The sequence below is a fragment of the Cucumis sativus genome, chromosome 3 (genome assembly GCF_000004075.3).
Source record: "Cucumis sativus cultivar 9930 chromosome 3, Cucumber_9930_V3, whole genome shotgun sequence".
NCBI lineage: Eukaryota > Viridiplantae > Streptophyta > Magnoliopsida > Cucurbitales > Cucurbitaceae > Cucumis > Cucumis sativus.
This window is the reverse complement of record NC_026657.2, coordinates 13,851,535-13,872,729: the sequence shown is the minus strand read 5'-3', so window position 1 is coordinate 13,872,729 and position 21,195 is coordinate 13,851,535. Positions and strand designations below refer to the sequence as shown.

The 21,195-nt window shown below is 35.1% G+C and overlaps 1 protein-coding gene across 2 annotated transcripts; it reads right to left on the bottom strand.

Annotated features, from left to right (window-relative positions):
• Positions 1-52: 52 nt before the first annotated feature.
• LOC101204775 (homeobox protein HOX1A) lies at positions 53-15,931 on the bottom strand. Of its 2 annotated transcripts, XM_011652929.2 has the most exons (9): positions 15,649-15,931; positions 12,061-13,650; positions 11,333-11,498; positions 11,074-11,197; positions 10,869-10,981; positions 10,193-10,786; positions 2,505-2,831; positions 1,306-1,395; positions 53-1,228 (listed from the first exon to the last, which is right to left on the bottom strand). In XM_011652929.2, the coding sequence occupies exons 2-9, from the start codon at positions 13,326-13,328 to the stop codon at positions 791-793; spliced, it is 3,120 nt and encodes a 1,039-aa protein (XP_011651231.2). In that variant the 5' UTR covers positions 13,329-13,650; positions 15,649-15,931; the 3' UTR covers positions 53-790. The 2 variants fall into 2 exon arrangements, with proteins under 2 accessions (XP_011651231.2, XP_011651230.2); XM_011652928.2 differs by lacking the exon at positions 15,649-15,931 and having other exon boundaries at positions 12,061-13,684.
• Positions 15,932-21,195: the final 5,264 nt, after the last annotated feature.

The window sequence follows — 21,195 nt, the reverse complement described above, 5'->3', positions numbered from 1 at the left end:
AACGTGGATGTAAGCTCCATCAACATGGAGGATGATTTGATACCAATTTGAGTCGCTGACAACACTTTTACTCATTCAATTTGATAAACGTAGGTTCCAACTGCAGGAGATCCAATTTCTTTCAATGTATACAGAGAACTAAATTCAACATTAGTGTAAATTTTGCCAAATCTAAAGTTCAAATTTCATAACCGAACTAATCGCAAAATTTTTCAATAAAGATAAGGACAATAAAATACTGAATAGGACTTCAGAACGATGTTGCATCCATATTCCATAAGTGATCTATCGCTTCTGAGGCCAAAGGGTAGCTGTAGCTCTATAGTTCTATTTGCATGGCTTCCTTCCCAGGGGCGTTCAAGTTGGCATGGCTTGCAAAAGTCAAAGATGGCCCTGCAGAAGATTCAAGAAATGGACTACTACCAGCTGATATAAATTCATGTCACCTCATACTGGACAAGGCTTGTTTAACTGAAGGATCTCTCCAACTAAATGGATGTCCGTATTGATTGTTTAACACATATCAAGAGAAGGGTCTGATGAGAACATTCACTTGAAAATGCAAATAAATATCTAACAACAAACTCTAGATTTAAGTAACTAAGACTAAGCATTTATGCGTGAGGGATTAGATCTGGAACAATTTCAATATGATCACAAAGACCTACAAACAATTGGGATTTCTCATAATTACCTCCCTTCAAACAATCCCCGCATCTGATCTAGTGTGTTTCTTGGGAGAGGGTAAATAGTCGAATAAATTCCTGTGAACGCATCAATACTTCAGAACCTAAATGGATCTCCTCCTCCTTGTCTTAAACCTATCTGCTGTTTGCATTTCATTAACTTTAGGTGACTTGGCAGGAGGCCTTGGTGATCCCTCCCTGTCTTTTGAATGTGATGCCGTGTTATCTGACCTGCCCTTCCGTTTTCTGGATTTTGTGGCTGAAGAGTCTGCTCTTTTAGTTTTCCGAGACGACAATTTCTTATCCCCTGTATCCCCACTCTGACATGAAGCCACAACACTATTTGCCATTGGTAAGTCTTGATGTCGAGCACCATTGCTATCAGTATCTCTGAAACATGTTGCAGATTCTGGCTCGTTCTTGGATAGTTCTCCACTTGCCTGTGATAAATAAATGCTCATTCTTGAGGAACTTTTTGCTTTCTTACCACTGCTTGAGGGATGGCGTGTGCTCCATCGCGTGTTCTCAAACCATTTGCTAACCTGAAAATGGAATAGATTATTGAGCCTTCAATAGAATAAAATTTGAGCTAAAACTTTCAAAGAAACCCAATGCAAACCTGCTTCAGACCAAGGCCTAGTTCTTGTGCTAAACTCTGCTTTGTAGCTCGTTTAGGATACTCATTTTCTTGGAATGATGCAAGAAGTCTCTGGAACATTTGCGACAATATTAGGAACAAGGCATGGCATTAAATTAATAAATAGTAATCTTTTCTTCTCAGTAAAATGTTGAACCTGCATAAAAAAACTTGATATATCGAAGTTAATAATACATTTTGTTTCTCACAACCAAGAAACAAAGATCTCAATGGCTCTTTTACATCTTACCTGTTTGGTCCTCTCACTCAAAACTGATTAGTTTCGCGTGCAAATCATTTTAACGTTTCAAAATCTAAGGCATGTTTGTTTTAAAAACCAAGTGAACTATACAAGTGCAAGGAAACTGATATTCACAATAAGTAGTCCAAACTCAAAGATCAGGAAGGGTGCTGATTGCTAATCTAACCAACAACGCACGCAAGCTGATAACCTATAGAATTTTAATAAAGCATCTAAGTTGAAATCAAGAGTATAGTTGCTCAAAATTGAGACTGCCGTTTGCAAAGAGAAGACCCAAGGGCATAAAGAGAGCTAAAATGCTCACTATTAGCTACAACAAAGAAAAGTTTTGTTCCAGTTACAAGAAGGAATAACATCTTAATTTAAATTAATCATCATGTCACAATTCAATTTCTTACATATAACTAGCTAAATGAGAATGTGAAACATATACAGGATTCAGATTTCATTTCAAATTTCATGGAAGCGAGATGAAACATGAAGGACAGTCTGAATTTCGTTTCAAATTTCATGGAAGCGAGATGAAAACTGAAAGACAGAAGAACAGAAGAAAACTGTTTTTGAGTTTCTCAGCAATTATTCGGACCACCTGACTGGCTTCAGAATTTTAGAATGACACATTTATTTTAGCAAGAGTTTCTTTCTATATAGATATATTTTTTGAAACAGCAAATATATTAGATCGTATGGCTGTCAGTAATTCCAATATTTGTCTCCTTTGATGTAGTCTCTACGCATCACAATGCATTCTTAAATGCAAGGGGACTAATGGGAGATCTTTGAGTAAACCCTTATCTCCCAACCCCACCGGAGAAAAGAGGAAAAAGAACATACATGACAAATAAGACAATGAATGGAACAGGAAATCCCAGCCAATGGAAAAAATATATATACACACAAACATAAAAGGAGAAGTTACCTCCAATGCAGGTTGACTGAGTCTTCTATTTGATGATGATGTGCTTTTCTTAACAGAGGAACTAGATTTTGCAGTGTCTACAGGAGTTTCAGTCACAGAATTATTCACATTTATAGCACCTGGCTTTTGACGAGTTCTCCTCTTATAACTGCGTTTAGTTTTTACATTGGTCAAATCATCATTAGATCCATTGTTTGACAATGCAAGAACCAGAGTTTTAGGACCTCTCTTCCTTGTACCACTATCCCAGCCTCTGTCATCACTCGAGTCCAAAGTACTCCCGTAGGTGTCATCGCTTGAGTCAGTAGGAACGTTCCCGTATGTCTCCTTCAATAATGTAATAGGAAAAAAATTTAAATGAATAGAAATGTTAACTCATTTAGTCCAAAACTAAGCAAGAACCCTGTTCAATATCTAGACTTTCTCCTATCAAGCATTTAAAGCACAACATACAAACATGATGTACTAAAGCTACATAAACACATCTTGATGGAGATAAGGCCACTTGATTTTATTTATCTTTTGCTATTTCTTGACAAAGAACAAACAATAGAAGTAAGAAAACAATTATTTACAAAAGGATAAAAGAATGAGAAATGACTTACTACTGATTCAACATTTTACAACAAGGAAAAATTCATAGAACGTACTTCTGTACTTACCAAAAAGCATGGAAAACAAATTTCCCTACTCTTCACTATGAAGAATATTAGGTTTATTTTGATAAATAATAGTTTATGAGAAAAATGCCCTAAATGATAATATAATGCAACTCGTAGCGACCAAACAGGAAATATTGGTTGGTATCTAATGTAAAAACTAAAAACTTTCGCATCAAAAATTAGATTTGATTAAAGGTAAATTACACTTTTGACTTTTCCAAGTCTATTTAACTTCTTAAGTTTCCAAATCTATCTAAACTATGAATTTTAAAAAGTATGTCTAAGGGGTTATTTTATCGGGGAATTGTCAAAAATAGCAAATTTGACAAAATATTTAAACATAAAGCAAATTTTTTTTAGATTATATCAATAATAGACATTGATAGCCACTAATATGCTTCTATCAGTGACATTGATAGTTAGTGATATAAGTCTATCAGTTTTTATCATTGATAAAATCCAAAATTTTGCTATAGGTTGTAAATATTTTAATTTATTTTGCTATTTTTAAAATGCTCCTATTTTATCATATTATTATTTTAATCTTTTTGTTAGAATTTGTATCTATGGAAAAAATATTTATGGAAAACTTACCATAAATATTTCTTTTCCTTTTCTTCTTTGCTCTTTACATCCTATTTAAGTTCCCTCATTTGTACTATTGTAATTATCAGAGAAAATAATAAAACTAAAAACATCGTGGTTTTTCTCCTGGTTCTCGGGTTTCCACGCAAGCCTTGGTTTCGTGTTTATTGCTTTCAATATGGTATCAGAGCAAAGCAACCACAAAACCCTAGAAAAAAATTTAGGAAACACCCTGACCAAAAAAAATGTTACCGACGCCGCCACCACCTCTGCCACCGTCGTCGTGGACACCATAGAAAAACTACTCCACTAGATTCAGAAGGCGTCGATCTACACAGTGGGCCAACCTTCGCCATTGTCCGGGCTCCGCCTCCGTGGACACCACCATGGAAAAACTACTCCACCAGATTCAGAAGGTGCCGATCTACACAGTGGGCCAACCCTCGCCGCCGTCCGGGCAATATTCCGACCAAAAACCACCGCACGCGCCGCCGTATGTTCATCTCACTACTCATCCCATCCGCCTCTACACGCCGTCGCCTATCCAATTGTTTTACCCTTCCGGCCATCCGCAGCTGCACGCTCCACCTATTGCCGTCGGACAGCAACCTACAAATCTGTCAAATTTGTACAGCAATGCAAATCTGTCCGTCGACCCTTTACGGCAACCTTTCTACGGTGGGAATGAGGTTGACCAACTCCATAACAGATCGGGAATTGAAGTGAGCATGTCATTGGCACCCTCCAGTTTTGTACAACCATATGTTTGTGGTCCTGCGATTAACCAAACCTACAACAGAGTTGTTTTTGAAGTTGGTGTATCCTCTAAATCAATCGATCTACCGATGTATTCAAAGAACCCGGTAACTTCGCTCCCTAATGTACCTTTGAATTATATAACTAACTTTGTTTCCCTTAGTGCTCGATTCTCGACCCACGGTAATGAGAAGAATAGTGGAAAAGCAATCCTCATATGTGAGCACTGCAAGAAACAGTGGCACACCAAGGATCAGTGTTGGAAACTCCACGGTCGACCCCCAAGAGGTAACAAACGTACCTCCAACAAGCACTTAGGGCGTACCGATGTTAGGGAGATTGCCAATACCTCTCAGTCAACTAGCCCTACTACTAGCCAGACCAGCCCTCCTACCCTAGGTGCCATTGCTCAATCAGGTATGCCTCAGTCCCTCGATCTTATTAGTGTTGATGGAAGAATCCCTGGATTTTAGACTCGGGAGCCACAGATCACTTGACAGGTTCTTCGGAGCACTTTGTCTCTTATACACCCTGTGCCGGTAATGAGAAAATCAAGATAGCATATGGTTCTTTAGCCCCGATTGCTGGCAAAGGACAAATAGTTCTCTTTGCCGGTTTCTCTCTCCAGAATGTTTTGCACGTGCCTAAGCTTTCTTAGAACTTGTTATCTATTAGTAAGATCACTCGTGAGCTGCATTGTAAAGCTACTTTCTTACCTAAATCTGTCTGTTTTCAGGACTCGAGCTCGGAGAGGACAATTGGCACTGCCCGACATAGCAGGGGGCGTTACATCCTTGATGATGATACCTCCGGTAGTAGTATCTCTAAGACTGGTTTACTATCTCCCTATTTTAGCACTTCTGAACATGACTTTATGTTATGGCATTTTCGGTTGGGTCACCCGAACTATACTTATATGAAATATTTGTTTCCCCATTTTTTTTCCTTCTAAAATCGATGTCTCCTCGTTATCTTGTGATGTGTGCATTCGGGTAAAACAACATCAGATTTCTTTTCCTTCACAACCATATAAACCTAAACAACCGTTTACCCTTATCCATAGTGATGTTTGGGGTCCCTCCAAGGTCACCATCTCATCTGGGAAACGGTGGTTTGTAACTTTCATTGATGATCATACCCGTCTTTTCTAGGTCTACCTTATCACCGATAAATTGGAGGTTTCTTCTATTTTTCAAAACTTCTATCACACCATTGAAACCCAATTCCATAAAAAAATTGCTATTCTTCGGAGTGTTAATGGCCGGGATTTCCAAAATCATAGCCTTAGTGAATTTCTAGCCTCTAAGGGGATTGTTCACCAAAACTCATGCGCCTACACTCCTCAACAAAATGGAGTGGCTGAGCGAAAAAACCGTCACCTTCTGGAAGTAGCCCCTTCCCTTATGCTATCCACTTCCCTTCCTTCATACTTGTGGGGAGATGCTATTCTTACAGCAACTCATTTAATCAATAGAATGCCTTCTCGTATTCTCCACCTTCAGACTCCCTTAGATTGTCTTAAGGAGTTCTACCCTTCTACTCGTTTTGTTTATGAGGCTCCTCTTCGTGTGTTTGGGTGTACCGCTTATGTCCATAATTTTTGCCCTAACCAAACCAAATTTACCCCTCAAGCTCAGGCATGTGTGTTTGTTGGGTATCCCCTTCACCAGCGTGGTTATAAATGTTTTCACCCGCCGTCCAAGAAATACTTTGTCACTATGTATGTTACTTTCAGTGAGGACCGACCTTACTTTCCCGTTAGCCATCTTCAGGGGAAGAGTGTGAGTGAAGAGTCTAACAACGCCTTTGAATTTATCGAACCTACTCCTAATATTGTGTCTGACATTGATCCTCATCCTATAGTTCTACCCACAAACCAAGTTCCTTGGAAAACGTAGTACAGGAGGAATCTCAGAAAGGAAGTTAGGTCCCCTACTAGTCAGCCGTCGGCTCCAGTCCAAGACACTGAACCTCCTCGAGATCAAGGTATGGAAAACCCTACTGAACCTTGTACTAATAATACGATAAGTGAGAATGACAAATTTGATGTTGCTGTTCTTGAAAATGTGGAAGAAAAGAATAGTGGTGATGAGATTGAGACAGAAACTGATAATAATGAAGCTGAACAGGGTCATACAGGGAAACTTGATGAGTATGATCCCTCTCTTGACATTCCCATTGCTCTAAGAAAAGGTACCCGATCTTGTACTAAACATCCAATTTGCAACTATGTTTCCTATGATAATCTCTCTCCACATTTCAGAGCTTTTACAGCAAGCCTTGACTCTACCATAATACCGAAAAACATCTACACTGCTTTAGAGTGTCCTGAATGGAAGAATGCAGTCATGGAAGAAATGAAGGCTCTTGAAAAGAATAGAACTTGGAAAATTTGTGTTCTACCCAAGGGACACAAAACTGTGAGATGCAAATGGGTGTTCTCTCTGAAATACAAAGCAGATGGTACTCTTGACAGACACAAAGCAAGGTTAGTTGCAAAGGGATTTACTCAAACCCATGGAATTGACTATCTGTTGTTGCTGTGAACAAAGATTGGCCTCTCTACCAGCTGGATGTTAAGAATGCCTTTTTGAATGGAGACCTTGTTGAGGAGGTCTACATGAGCCCCTGCCTGGATTTGAAGCCCAGTTTGGTCAACAGGTGTGTAAACTCCACAAATCCATATATGGTCTGAAACAGTCTCCCAGAGTATGGTTTGACAGATTCAATACCTTTATCAAGTCCCAAGGATTCAGTCAGGGGCACTCTGATCATACTTTATTTACAATGGTTTCCAAGATAGGGAAAATTGTTGTTCTAATAGTTTATGTGGATGACATTCTTTTAACTGGAGATGATCAGGTAGAAATCAGTCAACTAAAGCAGAGAATGGGTGATTGAAATCAAGGATTTGGGAAATCTGAAATATTTCCTTGGAATGGAGGTGGTCAGATCTAAAGAAGGTATCTCCGTATCTCAGAGAAAATACACCCTTGGTTTGCTAACTGAAACAGGTATATTGGGATGTCGTCCTGCTGATACTCCTATTGAGTTCAATTGTAAACTTGGAAACTCTGATGATCAAGTTATAGTTGATAAAGAACAATATCAGCGCCTTGTGGGTAAATTGATTTACTTATCCCATACTCGTCCTGATATTTCCTTTGCTGTGAGTGTTGTCAGCCAGTTTATGCAAGCTCCTTATGAGAAACACATAGACGCTGTCAATAGAATTCTGAGATACTTGAAACAAACACCTAGTAAAGGGCTGATGTTTAGAAAAACAGACAAAAAGACCATTGAAGCATATACTGACTCGGATTGGACAGGATCTATTGTTGACCAAAAGTCTACTTTCGGTTATTGTACCTTTGTTTGGGGCAATCTTGTTACTTGAAGGAGTAAGAAGCAAAGTGTTGTGGCCAGGAGCAGTGCTGAGGCCGAATACAGAGCTATGAGTCTGGGAATATGTGAGAAAATTTGGCTCCAGAAAGTCCTATCTGATCTTCATCAGGAATGCGAGACTCCATTAAAGCTCTTTTGTGATAATAAAGCCGCTATTAGTATTGCTAACAACCCAGTTCAACATGATAGAACCAAACATGTTGAGATTGATCGACATTTCATCAAAGAAAGACTTGACAGTGGGAGCATATGCATACCATACATCCCCTCTAGCCAACAGGGTTGCTGATGTTCTCACCAAGAGGCTTCTCAGGCCAAACTTTGATTTTTGTGTTAGCAAGTTGGGCCTCATTGATATTTATGTCCCAACTTGAGGGGGAGTGTTAGAATTTGTATATATGGAAAAAATATTTATGGAAAACTTACCATAAATATTTCTTTTCCTTTTCTTCTTTGCTCTTTACATCCTATTTAAGTTCCCTCATTTGTACCATTGTAATTATCAGAGAAAATAAGAAAACTAAAAACATCGTGGTTTTTCTCCCAGTTCTCGAGTTTCCACGTAAGCCTTGGTTTCGTGTTTATTGCTTTCAATACTTTTAATGGCAAAAGAAAGCTGGACACTTTTTTTAAAATAATTATTTATGGTATTAATTAGATAAAAACAAAAATACACCTTTGGTTCCTATATATTGGATGATTAGGCAATATTATATTAAATTAATAATACTTGATTAAACATGCGTTGACAATTTTTCTCTCCGTTCCCCTCATCTTTGCCTTTGCTAGTGACAATGGACGTCTGCTCTTCTCACTCCTAACTGTCGCATGGCACCCAAATCCTTGGAGAAGAGAGAGGAGGCTTCCCTTCTTTCTATATAAATTCTGATACAAAGGGAAGGTTCCCTCTCATTGTGCAGATTCAAATTGGCACTTATCAACAATGACGATAACTCCCAACAGTGGTGATGTTACCGCACATTTGAAGGACTAGAAAGAGAAGGGAGGAGACAGGAGAGCGTATGGTGGCAAACCTTGTCTCCAACAAAGTAGCTTGAAGAAAAAGGGGAAGGGAAAGAAGAAAGAGAGAAAATTACCAACTCAACAAAAGATACTTTTACAACAATATATCATGGCCAAATCACCCAATCAACAATTTAACTGCCTGATCATAATGGTTAGGCAATAATGATCAAAAGATCTCAAGGACCATTTAGAACTAGTTTCCAAAATGCAAGGAGCCAAGGACTAATACATTTTTTTCTTTTTTGAAAGGGAAATGGATCTCTTTATTAATAGATAAAAAAAGACAGTAGGCACTTAGTACAGGAAGGATACACAAGAGCTAAACAAGAAAGAGGGGTCAATAGTCCCTATTTGGAACAAGAGCTAAACAGAAAGTGGGATATACAAGGACTAATACATTTTGAAACAGAAAGGATCACATAGATACCAACACCAGATCAAAGGTGTATTTAGGGTTGTCCATGTCATCAACATCGGTTTTGGGGGAAAACCGAACAGATGGTTTTCCATAAATGGAAACCGACTAACTGTTTAGGGTTTATTTGGTCAACTGACTGGCTGTCAGGTCGGTCAGTCATTTTATTCGAGTTTTTCATTTAAAGAAAATAGAGCATAGAAGAAAGGGAGATAGTAAACTTGCAATGAAGATGTGAGAGGGTGACAACCTTCAAAAAGAGTATGAAACCAGAAAAAAATGAAGAAAAGGAGTAGGGGAGAAAAAGCACAAGATGAAAGAGATGAGACAGAGGAAAGAAAAAAAAAAAAAGAAGATGAGGGGAAAAAGAAGGAAAAAAAGTCGAAGTTCAAATCAAATTACTTCTGAAAATTTGTGGTTTAAATTATAAAAGTTGAAAGTAAATGGAAGTTAGTTGAAGGGCCAAAAATGTGATTCCCTTTCTCTTTAATCAGTAGTCCTATAAATACTACTGTAAGAGAGAAGGCATGTCTTCCTACCATGCTCAAGATCAGGAGTAGAACACACTGAAATGTTTCAAAAGAAGAGGCTTGTCACTAACCTAAAACTTCAGTTAGCTAATAAAGACACAAGTTACCTACACATCAATGATTCCAATCGGGTAATGAGATATTCTTTATGAAAAAAGAAACATATGGTCAATCAACTATGTTTGCATAATGTTGATTGTTGAGAGAGTCTCCCATATACCATATACTTAAAGAACAAATTGGCAAATAGCAATATAATTTCTTTTTTTATAAGAATATAATGCATTATGATTATAAGAGAATACTCACATCATGGAGCTTCTTATAATCCAACCGTTCAACCTGCCTTCTTCCCGAAACAGGCTCAAGACCATCCTTATCAGGACCAGAGTCTAGTAGACTTGATAACTCATTATGTAGTGCACTCTTGTTGGGACCGGAACTTTGCCCATTAGAGTTTTTGACAGGCAAAGTATTATTTAATGAAGACACAAGGTCACCATCTTTCGAAGAACAGTTATTGTCAAGGGCAGCTAGATCCTCAGAATCAGATGTAAAGTCAGAACTTGAGCTTTCCTGTCTAACACCCTCATCAAGTTCTGGAACACTGGGATCATAGTCATTATCCTCCGAGTCATCAGAAGGGAGACCTAAGTACTGGTCATCATTAGATGAAACCTCTAATCCCTCAGAAGCAGAAGCATAACCAGATGTATCAGAGTTTGACGGATCAGAGTTAGATTGATCAGAACTTGATTCATCAGAACTCAATTCATTGTCCTGGTCAATGGTATCTGGAACATCAGGATCATAATCACCATCTTCAGAATCATCTGAAGGAAGACCTAAGGTGTGATCAGAATTTCGTCCAGCTGCTGCTGCTGCCGCCTCAGGATAGACTTTCTGCACACAGTAGAGGAAAACAACAATATAACAAACAATGAAAAAGGCACTATTTGAATATATTTTGCAAAATTTAAATTACCTCCCAACCATCAGTGATTGAAAGATTTGATCCTTGAAATTCATTGAGAAGATCTAAGCAGTCATCTTTGCAATCACATCCAGGGCACAGCCATCCCTCATCATCCGGCGGAACTGTGAGAGGAAAAGAGGGAGCATGAACAGAAAATTACTTGAGAAACACAAAATCAACTTTTTAATTATCTAGTTCCCAGTGAGAGTATTACTGTCTGTGTTTAGCAAAGGTGGTTCTAAACAGAACTGATGGAACCCACGATCACAAATGCCATCGCATAATATGATGTCATTCTCAAGGGACAGTTCTTTGGATCCACATTTTGCACAGAATATCTGATACAAGGTCAGAAGTTCACAATGAAGTCATTTATCACAAAAAGCAGATGCCTTGACAGAGTCAAAATTTATTCAGAATGAATCAAAACATAACATCTGGTAAAAAATAAATTTAAGATAGTATCTCCCTACATCCTCGCTGTCTATCTGTCCTTCAGAATCGAATAAAGATTCAGAAAGCCTCCCTTCAGCACAAAGGGCATCAATACGTTGAAATAGATCTCTTATTTTCAATTTGCGTCGCATTATTTCATTTGATGCTCGCTGAAGTTCCTTTTCGGGCTTCAATTTATCTGAGCTGCATGGTTATAGTAATGATCAGCATGCATTCCATTACATCCATTATGATAGATAAAATGGAAAGAGAAATAATCATCTGATGCATTAATGACTGAAACAAAGATCAAATTATAATACAAAGTTCAGAATACTGATCCAAACATAGTGCATAGAAATGTCTATCTGCTTCATGTCAGAATGAAATAACAATAAATTTAACTTTCTATTTTTTATTATCGTCAGGAATTCTAGAAGTCTAATTAGGACAAATTCATAAATCTTGAAATACGAAACAATCATCATATGAACCAAACCAAATGGTGAGGAACCACACAAGGCTGCAAATCTGTTAGCTTTCAACCAGAACCACCCTCTACCACGGGGTGGGGTAGAGACCTATAACAAGCTTTTATGTTGGTGGGGGGGTTCAAAGAAACACAGACACCACAGAAAAAGAAATCAATAGAGGTTTTTCACACAATTGAGCTAATGACCATCCGTCAAAATCAGTAAAGACACAGTAATACAGCAAGTATCAAGATCCAGTCAATATAAGACCCATTAGAGGGAAAAATACATACCTGAACCCTTTCCAGCCTTCACTAGAATAAGCTTCAATCAAACTCTGTTCATATCTGATGCGATTCAGTAAATATCTCAAATGATTCCTGATTGATGAATACTCATCCACTCTTGCTCCCTTTCCTTGTATATTTCTCTTCTTCTTCTTCTTCCTTTTTCCATCCTCTTCAGCAGTAAAATTATTCAAGTCATTACTTCGTTCAGGAGCTTTAGCTTTCTCTTGGGTCCTTGAACGCAAAACTCTGTCGCTACTTACATGGGACCTTAACTTATAATTTTTCTTTTTTGATTTCAAAAATATCTTATCCTTGCGAGCCGATTGCTGGGAATTACTGGGGATTGTTTCTAAACTTTGGATAGAAGTAATTTGAGTTAAATCTCCAATGGGAGGGTTCATCTTTTCGATATAATTTTTGGTGACATCTTCAAGAGGAAGTTCCGAGCACTCATTAAGAAGAGTCGTTGCCTCATCTTCAATAGATAATTTTAAATTTTTAGTATCTTTATCATTAGATAATAAATTGCCAGCTTCAACTCGATCATTATCAGCATGATTAGAGATGGTCTGATTATCTTTTTCTGACAACTCACTAAGCAAATATCCAGAACCAAGTTCCATATTCTGTTGGACTCCTGCTTTTTCTTCATCTGGACCATCAATTTTGCTGGAAAACTCTGGAGTTGTTCCCAACTCCTGATAACCTGAATACTTTGCCTCATTTGAAAGACAAGTTAGCACTTCAACTTCAACACTGGCCTTGGCTTCTTGTACGGCTTCAGCAATTTTATTAGGTCTTGATTCTGTATCTGTATTTTCATCTCTTTCTTCCATATTGTCACTGGCCTTGCCTTCTTGTGCGGCTTCAGCATTATTATTTGGTCTTGATTCTGTAACAGTATTTTCATCTCTTTCTTTCATATTGTCACTGGCCTTGGCTTCTTGTACAGCTTCAGCATTATTATTAGGTCTTGATTCTGTACCAGTACTTTCATCTCTTTCTTCCATATTGTCGCTGGCCATGGCCTCTTGTACGGCTTCAGGATTATTATTAGGTCTTGATTCTGTATCAGTATTTTCATCTCTTTCTTCCATATTGTCGCTGGCCTTGGCTTTTTGTACAGATTCAGCATTATTGAAAGGTCTTAATTCTGTACCAGTATTTTCATCTCTTTCTTCCATATCGACACTGGCCTTGGCTTCCTGTACTGCTTCAGCATTATTATTAGGTCTTGATTCTGTATCGGTACTTTCATCTCTTTCTTCCATATTGTCCCCTAAGAATATCAGCTAATCTCCAGTTTGACTACTCCTATTCCTATTAGATCAACTAGGGGTTGCTCAGACTTAAGGCCAAAGAATCAACCACTAAAATAATGTAGATTTTTTGCTCATCACTTCTGAAGATTAAAAGTCAGTTCCTGCTCGATCATTTTGGAGTTAATTTTTTCAATTTCTACAATAGCCAAGGAGCAGAAATTTTCCTTTTTGCTGTACTGAATATTTATCCTACATGCGTATAGGAACCACCTCAAGCACTTCCCTCACCAAACTTCTCCACAGACATTCATACATCTTGACTATCAGGGCACTGGAGAGACACCAAGATGACCAGCATCAGCCATCTTGAAAGATATAAGGGCTAGTAGTGATAAATAATAAAGAGGTATTTTTGGATTCTACAATCCATTCTTTGATTTCAGAATTCCAAACAAGTGTCAGCAAATAATAGTTATAGGAAATCTTCAATCAAGATAAAAAAACAAAATTACGTTACTTAAAATAGTCTCAAAGTATTCCATTTAAAAGATAAATTCATGAGGCAAAATTATCATAATATATATTAACTCAGCTTCTACTGTGAAGACTTCGTACTTATAACCTTAATTTATGAACTGAACAGATATCCAATTTTGAGATAGATTAAAAGGTATACTCAGCAAAAGTCATTCGTTTTATTTTAATTTATTCTTTGTGAGAGAGAACAAAGAAATTCATGTGACCGTTATTAATTCTTGAAATTCCTTTTCATATACCTGCCTAAAATTTAGTTTCCTTAAGATAGAAACAAACAAAGTTTGAATAACGAGGTTATAGAAATTAAATAAAATAATTTAAACATCGTGCATTATATTGCTAAACTGTGAATGAATTTTCGTTTCGTAATAATATAAGTAATGGAATGGAAATCTAGAAACAACTTACAAAAACTCCAAACTACGTCAAATAACCTATGGTACAGATGACTGCATGCACTATTATCATCATTATTGTGACTTTAATTATTTGATAGATTTGATTGACAGATGTCATTACTAAAAGGAAGATAAGGTAGCTCACAAACAACTAGCGGGATGGGAATCGAACTTCCAACCTCTAGGGTGGAAGATCATGGCATTTACTGCTCAGTTAAACTCAGTTAACTCAGTTCGGCAACTCACAAAAAAAAAAAACAAACACATGCATGTTTACTTAGCACCATAGTCAATCACTTATATCATGCAACAACGAATGAATTATCAAAACCAGGGAAACAGCAAGGAAAACTATGGACTTAAACTAGTTAAGCTATCAAAGCATATTTTTATGGTGAATAGGATGTACATTTGCATCGAATAAAAGATGAAGATTTTAAAGAAGACACTAATGCAATTCAAAGCTGATCAGACCATCTAACAGAATGAATGTCTAAGACTTTAGGGTACTAATCATCAAATCATTGAATAGCATAGTGTAAAAACACATGCTAATATGCAATTTGTTCCCTTCGAAGTATTCATAATGTCAATCTCATTACACATAATGTGATGATGGTGAACAAAACAGCCATTCAACACCATCTACGTTGCGGAAATGAAATTGGAAGATATCAGTATATAACCAAAAAAAAAAAATAGTAAACCCCTCGAACTGTAGATGCGTATTAAATTCCATTATTTAAAACAAACACCAAAAAGAAAAAATTTGAATGACTAGTGGGTCTATGATTGAGAAACGAAACGTACGTATCAACATAAGTACAATCCTATAACAAACTTCCGTACTCCAGCTCCATTTCTAAAAATTGAAATTCAGAAAAACAAAAGGGAAGACGAGGCTAGACTGGAGTAACAAATGGCCAACCATAAGCTTAGCTCAGGTTGGCTCGTACTCCAACTTCTACCTCAGAAATTCGCACGTCTAATTTCAATTACGAGAAACACAGCTCGCCAAGGGGGGAAATCAAGCACAACTTTAATAAACCGATTATGAAATAAAAATGAAATCCTTGAAGAGAAAAGATTAGTCCCCGGTGTAATAGTGCAACAAGAAGAGACAAAAAGATGTAAAAGAAAAGAATTCCGGAATGATTACGCCTCAATCTCCGAAAGTTAAGCAAAACAAAACGGTAAAGTAAGAAAAAGGAAAGGGAAGAAAGAAATGCATTTAAGGAGAAAAGCATTTGAAGAGAGAAGAAGACGGCAATGCATTAGCTTCGGAAACTCCATTTCCATTTCCATGTGAATTGGCAAGAAACAAAGAGAATCTAGCAGAAAACCAAGAACGTAATAGAAAAGAAAAGACAAAAACCTATCGGAGAAAGAGGTACCTGGTAGTGAAGAAGAACATAGTATTGTCCGTTTTTTGGATCTTGTAGGAGATGGAGATGTTTGTTAATGGAGTTTTGGTTGGAAGAAAGGAGTAAGGAATTTGGCGATGATGGTTGTTTGTTGTTCGGTTCTTCTTTGTGTTCTCAGCGGGAAGAGAGAATAAAGCGGCTTTGTCTCAGAGTCCTCCAAATCTGGGCCACCGTTACTCTGTGCATTTTGGCTAGCCTTCACGCGCACCGTCTGCCTTCCGCTACCGCCGCTCCTAATCACATTGCGTGTCTCATTTCGGGCTCTTCTCCATCTATAAAATCCCATTTGCTACCTCCATCCTTTCTTTTTATGGGCCATAGGCCCACTCCATTTCAGGACCTTTCACGCTTGCTTCTTGCTTCCACACATTCTTCTTTTCCAATTCTTACTATCTTACATCTTAGCCATATTCTAACACCCAACAAATTCATGAAATTAGTATAATATACATATAGTGAACTTAGAAAATTTGAAGTCAATCAAATAAATAAATTACATGATAATAAAATTCAACAAATTTAATTTCAAAAACTACAAAAAAAAAAAAATACATCATTTGAAAAAAGTATAAACAATACATTATCATTGTTGTCATTCAAATTATTTGATAATGAGTTAATTGGAAAATTAATGTTTACATAAGAAGGTATTTCAAAATGAAAGTCGAGAATGGAGACAATTAAACGTCATTTTATGTTAATGTATTTAATGTATTTTATAAGATATAATGCATTAAAAAAATAATCGTGCAATCAATGTTAAATTCTTAAAATATAATAAAATTTGATTTTTAACAAAAACATGTGCTTTCATTTTAAAAAAAAGTATACAAATTTTTTTAAAGTTGAAATGTGAAAACATCTATAGAAAGAAAGAGATTAGTACATGCTTTAGATAATTTTTTTTAATATGTTTAAAATTAAATTAAATTTTTTTTTTTAAATATAACAATACATATATTCATTAAAGTATTTACTTTATATAATTTATTCTAGGAAGGATTAAAAAAGAAAAAGAAAAACTTAATGCCCTCATCTAATATCATACTGGATGAATAAATTCTTTGCTAAGAAGAAAAAATAAACCTGCATAACTTTTTATAGAAAGATGTGATTATCTATTATGTTTTAGTACACTAACCAAACAACTATTTTGAAAAAAATGGTTGAGTGTGGAAAAAACAAATACATGTACAAGATTTTTATAGAAAATAGGAATGTAGAGGTGATGTCTATTTAATTTCAAGAGTTGAGTAGTGTCGTTGAATTATTGAGAGTTTCAAACTTTTTAAAATTTAAAATTTATTATAATTTATTGTAAAATAATAAATTTGTTAGGATATTTTTTAATAATTATTAGATAAAACTATTCAAATTCTAAAATTTTTAAAATTCTAAAATAAATTAAAGTTAAAGTTTTCATTATTTTTTTAATGAATTTCTGAGATCAAAATGGAAAAACTACTTTCATATTTCTACTTTTATCCCTCATATTACCTTTTAATTATAATTAACAATTAGATTTCAACAAAATTACTTAATTCAAACGCAATTAAAGTATTAACTACATTTTACCACTTATTAATAAAAAAAAATTAATAAAAATTATAAATTAATTAAGTGATAAAAATGAGCAAAGAATGTATCCTTTTACAATGTCCATCGTTCTAAAACAAATGTATAGTTATATGATTCAAACATCTCATGAAGAAATACATACAATCATATTTAGATCTCATGTTTACATTCTAACAAAAAAAAATCTAAGATTACATACTTTAAACATCTACAAAGAAATACACACAAACATATTTATATATAGAAATAAATAAATACAACAAAAATAAGAAAAAATAAAAAAGACCATAAAGAAATGAACATTTGATTTCTTTTTTACATTTTAGTTTTTTGTTGCGACCTACGAGTATGAATGAAAGAAAAGAGTAAGATATATATATTCAAAAATTTCAAAGGGAGGAAATTGAAAGGTACGGAGATAGAGAAGAGTTAATGAGAGAAAAAAGAATGTGCATAGTTGGAAGATAAAATGTTAAGAGAAAGACGAAAAGAATAGATGAGGAAAAGAGAAGTTTTAATAAGAGAGTTAATTAGAGAGAAAAGTGAGTTTTTTAGATGTGGGAGAGAGTTATTTTCTTACTTATAGAGAAAAGTAGTGGAATGAGAGAATAATTAATTATTTAAACCATGTAGTCTCTCTTTGTGTTCTTGAGAAAATATTTTATAAAACGTGAAAGAGAAATAAATTAATTGAAAACATCGTTAAAGAAATCATGGAAGACCGTCAAGTGTAAAGAAAAGCTTTGATTGTAAAGAGTTCGATAATGTTTGATCGGAGATTCAACTACTATGCCTCCTCTATAGTACATTTTGAACATTTCAGCTCTGATTGGTTTGCATATAAAAATGCCAAAATGTCACTTGCTAGGTTTATGACATAAAAAAGGAAAGCAATAAGCTAAACTAAATACAAGATAAATTGGGAGTATTTGGGCATACAGCCATGTGCAAACAATGCCCTAGGCAAGCATGCTCATTACACTAAGCACATCACTAACCTCTTTCTCCATGAACACACACGTCCATTTCACGTTGAAATCCTTGACACTTGGCTAACCACCAACACTACCTAAAACCCGTTTTTTGTCCATAAACTTAACTCCACTTTAAAAAATCATAACTAAAAATTCATAACTCTTTTGCAAAAACTTTCTTCTACAAAGTTGTTTTAAATTCTCTTAATGGGGCTACCTCCAAATTGCAGCCAAAAACACGAAGAAATGAGTTTTGTAGCCTTCTAAAAGTCAAGATTGCTTAGATTCCCTCTGGAAATGACCTTTTCTCCTTTCTTCAATTCAAACTTTATTTTCCTCGCCTCAAATTGACATGCAACCCTAAATTATAAACTAGACCCAATTTAGACACTTTTTAGAGTAATTTGAGCCAAAATGCATGGGTAGAATGAGAAAATTTTTCTCCTAAAGTGACCTATTTATAGTGAACCTTGCACAAGTATTTCTTGACACATACAAATTGCAGAAATTCAACTCTTGCATGCAAAGAACATGTGAAATTCACTTAACCGATTTGCCATAGTTAGCCACCAACCTCACTTCCTCTCCTAAACAAAACACCCAAAGACTCCAAATATCTTACTAACCTCTTTAGACATGGCCGCAAGCCCCATCTCACGTGCAAGCCTTCTTGCCATCCTCATGGCCACCTAGGCAAAACACCTCGTGCTTCTTCACCATCAAAATAACCTCTTTAGAGAAGCCTTCTTCGCCTAGCCACACACACGCTCAATCTTTGGACGCATACTCATGTCATCTCGACTAATAACCTCTTTAGAGGTTATTTACTTCTATTTTGGCCATCCACCAAGCCTCCTTTTGCCTAGCTTGTCCAAAATGTCTCTATGTGGACTTAGCCAATTTCCTCTTTTACATCCGAACATCCATAATATCTTAACCATCCTATCTTAGTTTTCTTTGTTTCCACCTACCATGACACACTTAATATGACACATCTAGAGTTTACTTTTCCAGCTTAACTCCATCACATTCACCCTCTTCTTAGCAAGAAAATGTAAACAAGAAAGAAAAAGAAATCTTTTAATTAGTAAATAAGAAACAATTTTGAGAAATCATTCACGCATGTACAATATAGCTAGCCTATCATTCTTTAACATCAACGAGATATAGATAAATTAAAGGAATGATCGGTTGTGGTTTAGAATTTTAGAATTTTTCTTTATTTGACACATATATAATTTTAATGTTATCGTGGAGAGGAAAGATAGTGGGATCTACAAATGAACCTAGAAATCTCCTGGCATGGTTTAATTAAATTACAATACAAAAATATATATATAAAGTAAAATGTTTGGCATTGAAAAGGACTTGTTTCTAATTGTTACCGACAAGGAAGGCTTTTCAAGTAGCTTTATGGAGTCTAATGATGCCAAACCAGCAAGCAAAGATATCTACTTCCCATTACCTAAAATCATTATTCAATTTTGGAAATAATTCTTTTAACTTAGTTTTCCAAATGGCCATTCATCAATCCTACCTTAATTGCCCATCTTTTTCAGGTTTAGTCTCCCTTCACTTTAATTCCAAAAGAAATTTTGTTTTTGGTCAATACAATTCTACTCTATTTTATTCAAAATGTTTCCACAAGTACTGCACATTACTCAAAAACATGTGTAAAATCAGCTATTAAATATTCGTCCATAAAATATGGAAAGTAAATCAATTAGTTTGATATTGTTATATTCTAAATTAATCAATATCTATGATGTTTTATATCTTTCGACCTAAGAGACAATAGCTATGTCAATATCACTTAGTTAAATTCACTTTGCCATAGCATATAAAAAAAAAACCATCTATTAATCTTAATATAAAAATAGTAATAATAAGATAATATATAAACTTCTCCACTTAGTCAAAGCTCACTTAGACACAACATATAAAAACATATCATCTATTAATCTCAATATAAAGATATATTGATATATATAAACTACTCCCTTTTTAGAATGATTCGAGTAGCTATGTTTATGTTAAGTCTAGTCAATCTTCACTTGTGATCCAATATCTATTATACTATGTCATCTATCAACCATGTCAATTGAAACATGCATCACCACTACATAAACAAAATTTTCTTAGTTCTATAAAAAAAACGTAACAGTGTCACCAAAGAGTGTGAAATGTAGATGTCACTATGATGTACGTAGTTATGCCTTGATTAGTTTAATATTTAAAGTTAAAACAACAACTTTAAGAACATATCTAAATAATTACATCATTTTACTAGAGATATTGATATTTTGTTGAGATTGATGTATTTAAAATTTCAATATCCAAGTTGCAATCTTTTAATCTAGAAATAAAATGAGATAAAAATAAAAAACAATGAAGTATTATAACCGAGACAAAATGATTAGCTTAGAGGAAACAAAGTTGAAAATGTAAAGTTGTGAAAGGGAATTTACATAATTATGTCTTGGAAAATAGATTAAATGATTCTATAGTCAAAGTTAATCATGGATTAAAGTTGGGAATTTTGTAACCAAATAGAGTTGAAAAATAAATCAACTCTCCCCTTGAATAGTATAGGTTTTTGCCAACCCACTTAAATATTAATTAAATGGAAAGAAATTGCTAATCTTTTATTGTGGAATTCAAAGTGAGAGGACCTCAAGTCTTCCCATTTGGAAACTTGATAAATAAAAAAAAATCATTTAGTATCATAGATTAACTATTTCTTTTCTTTTTCCTTTTTATTGAGCAAATACATGAATCTTTTAGGCCATTGTTTCTCAAATACCATTTTCAATTCTATTCCATATGTTAATTAACTTTTATGGAAAAGATAAAATATTCATAAAACATATATTCATCTCTACATATTATTCTCACTTATGATACAATATTTTATTGCCTACTTTAGACCTAAATCTATCTTCATTAGTTTCCTTTTTCTAAAAAT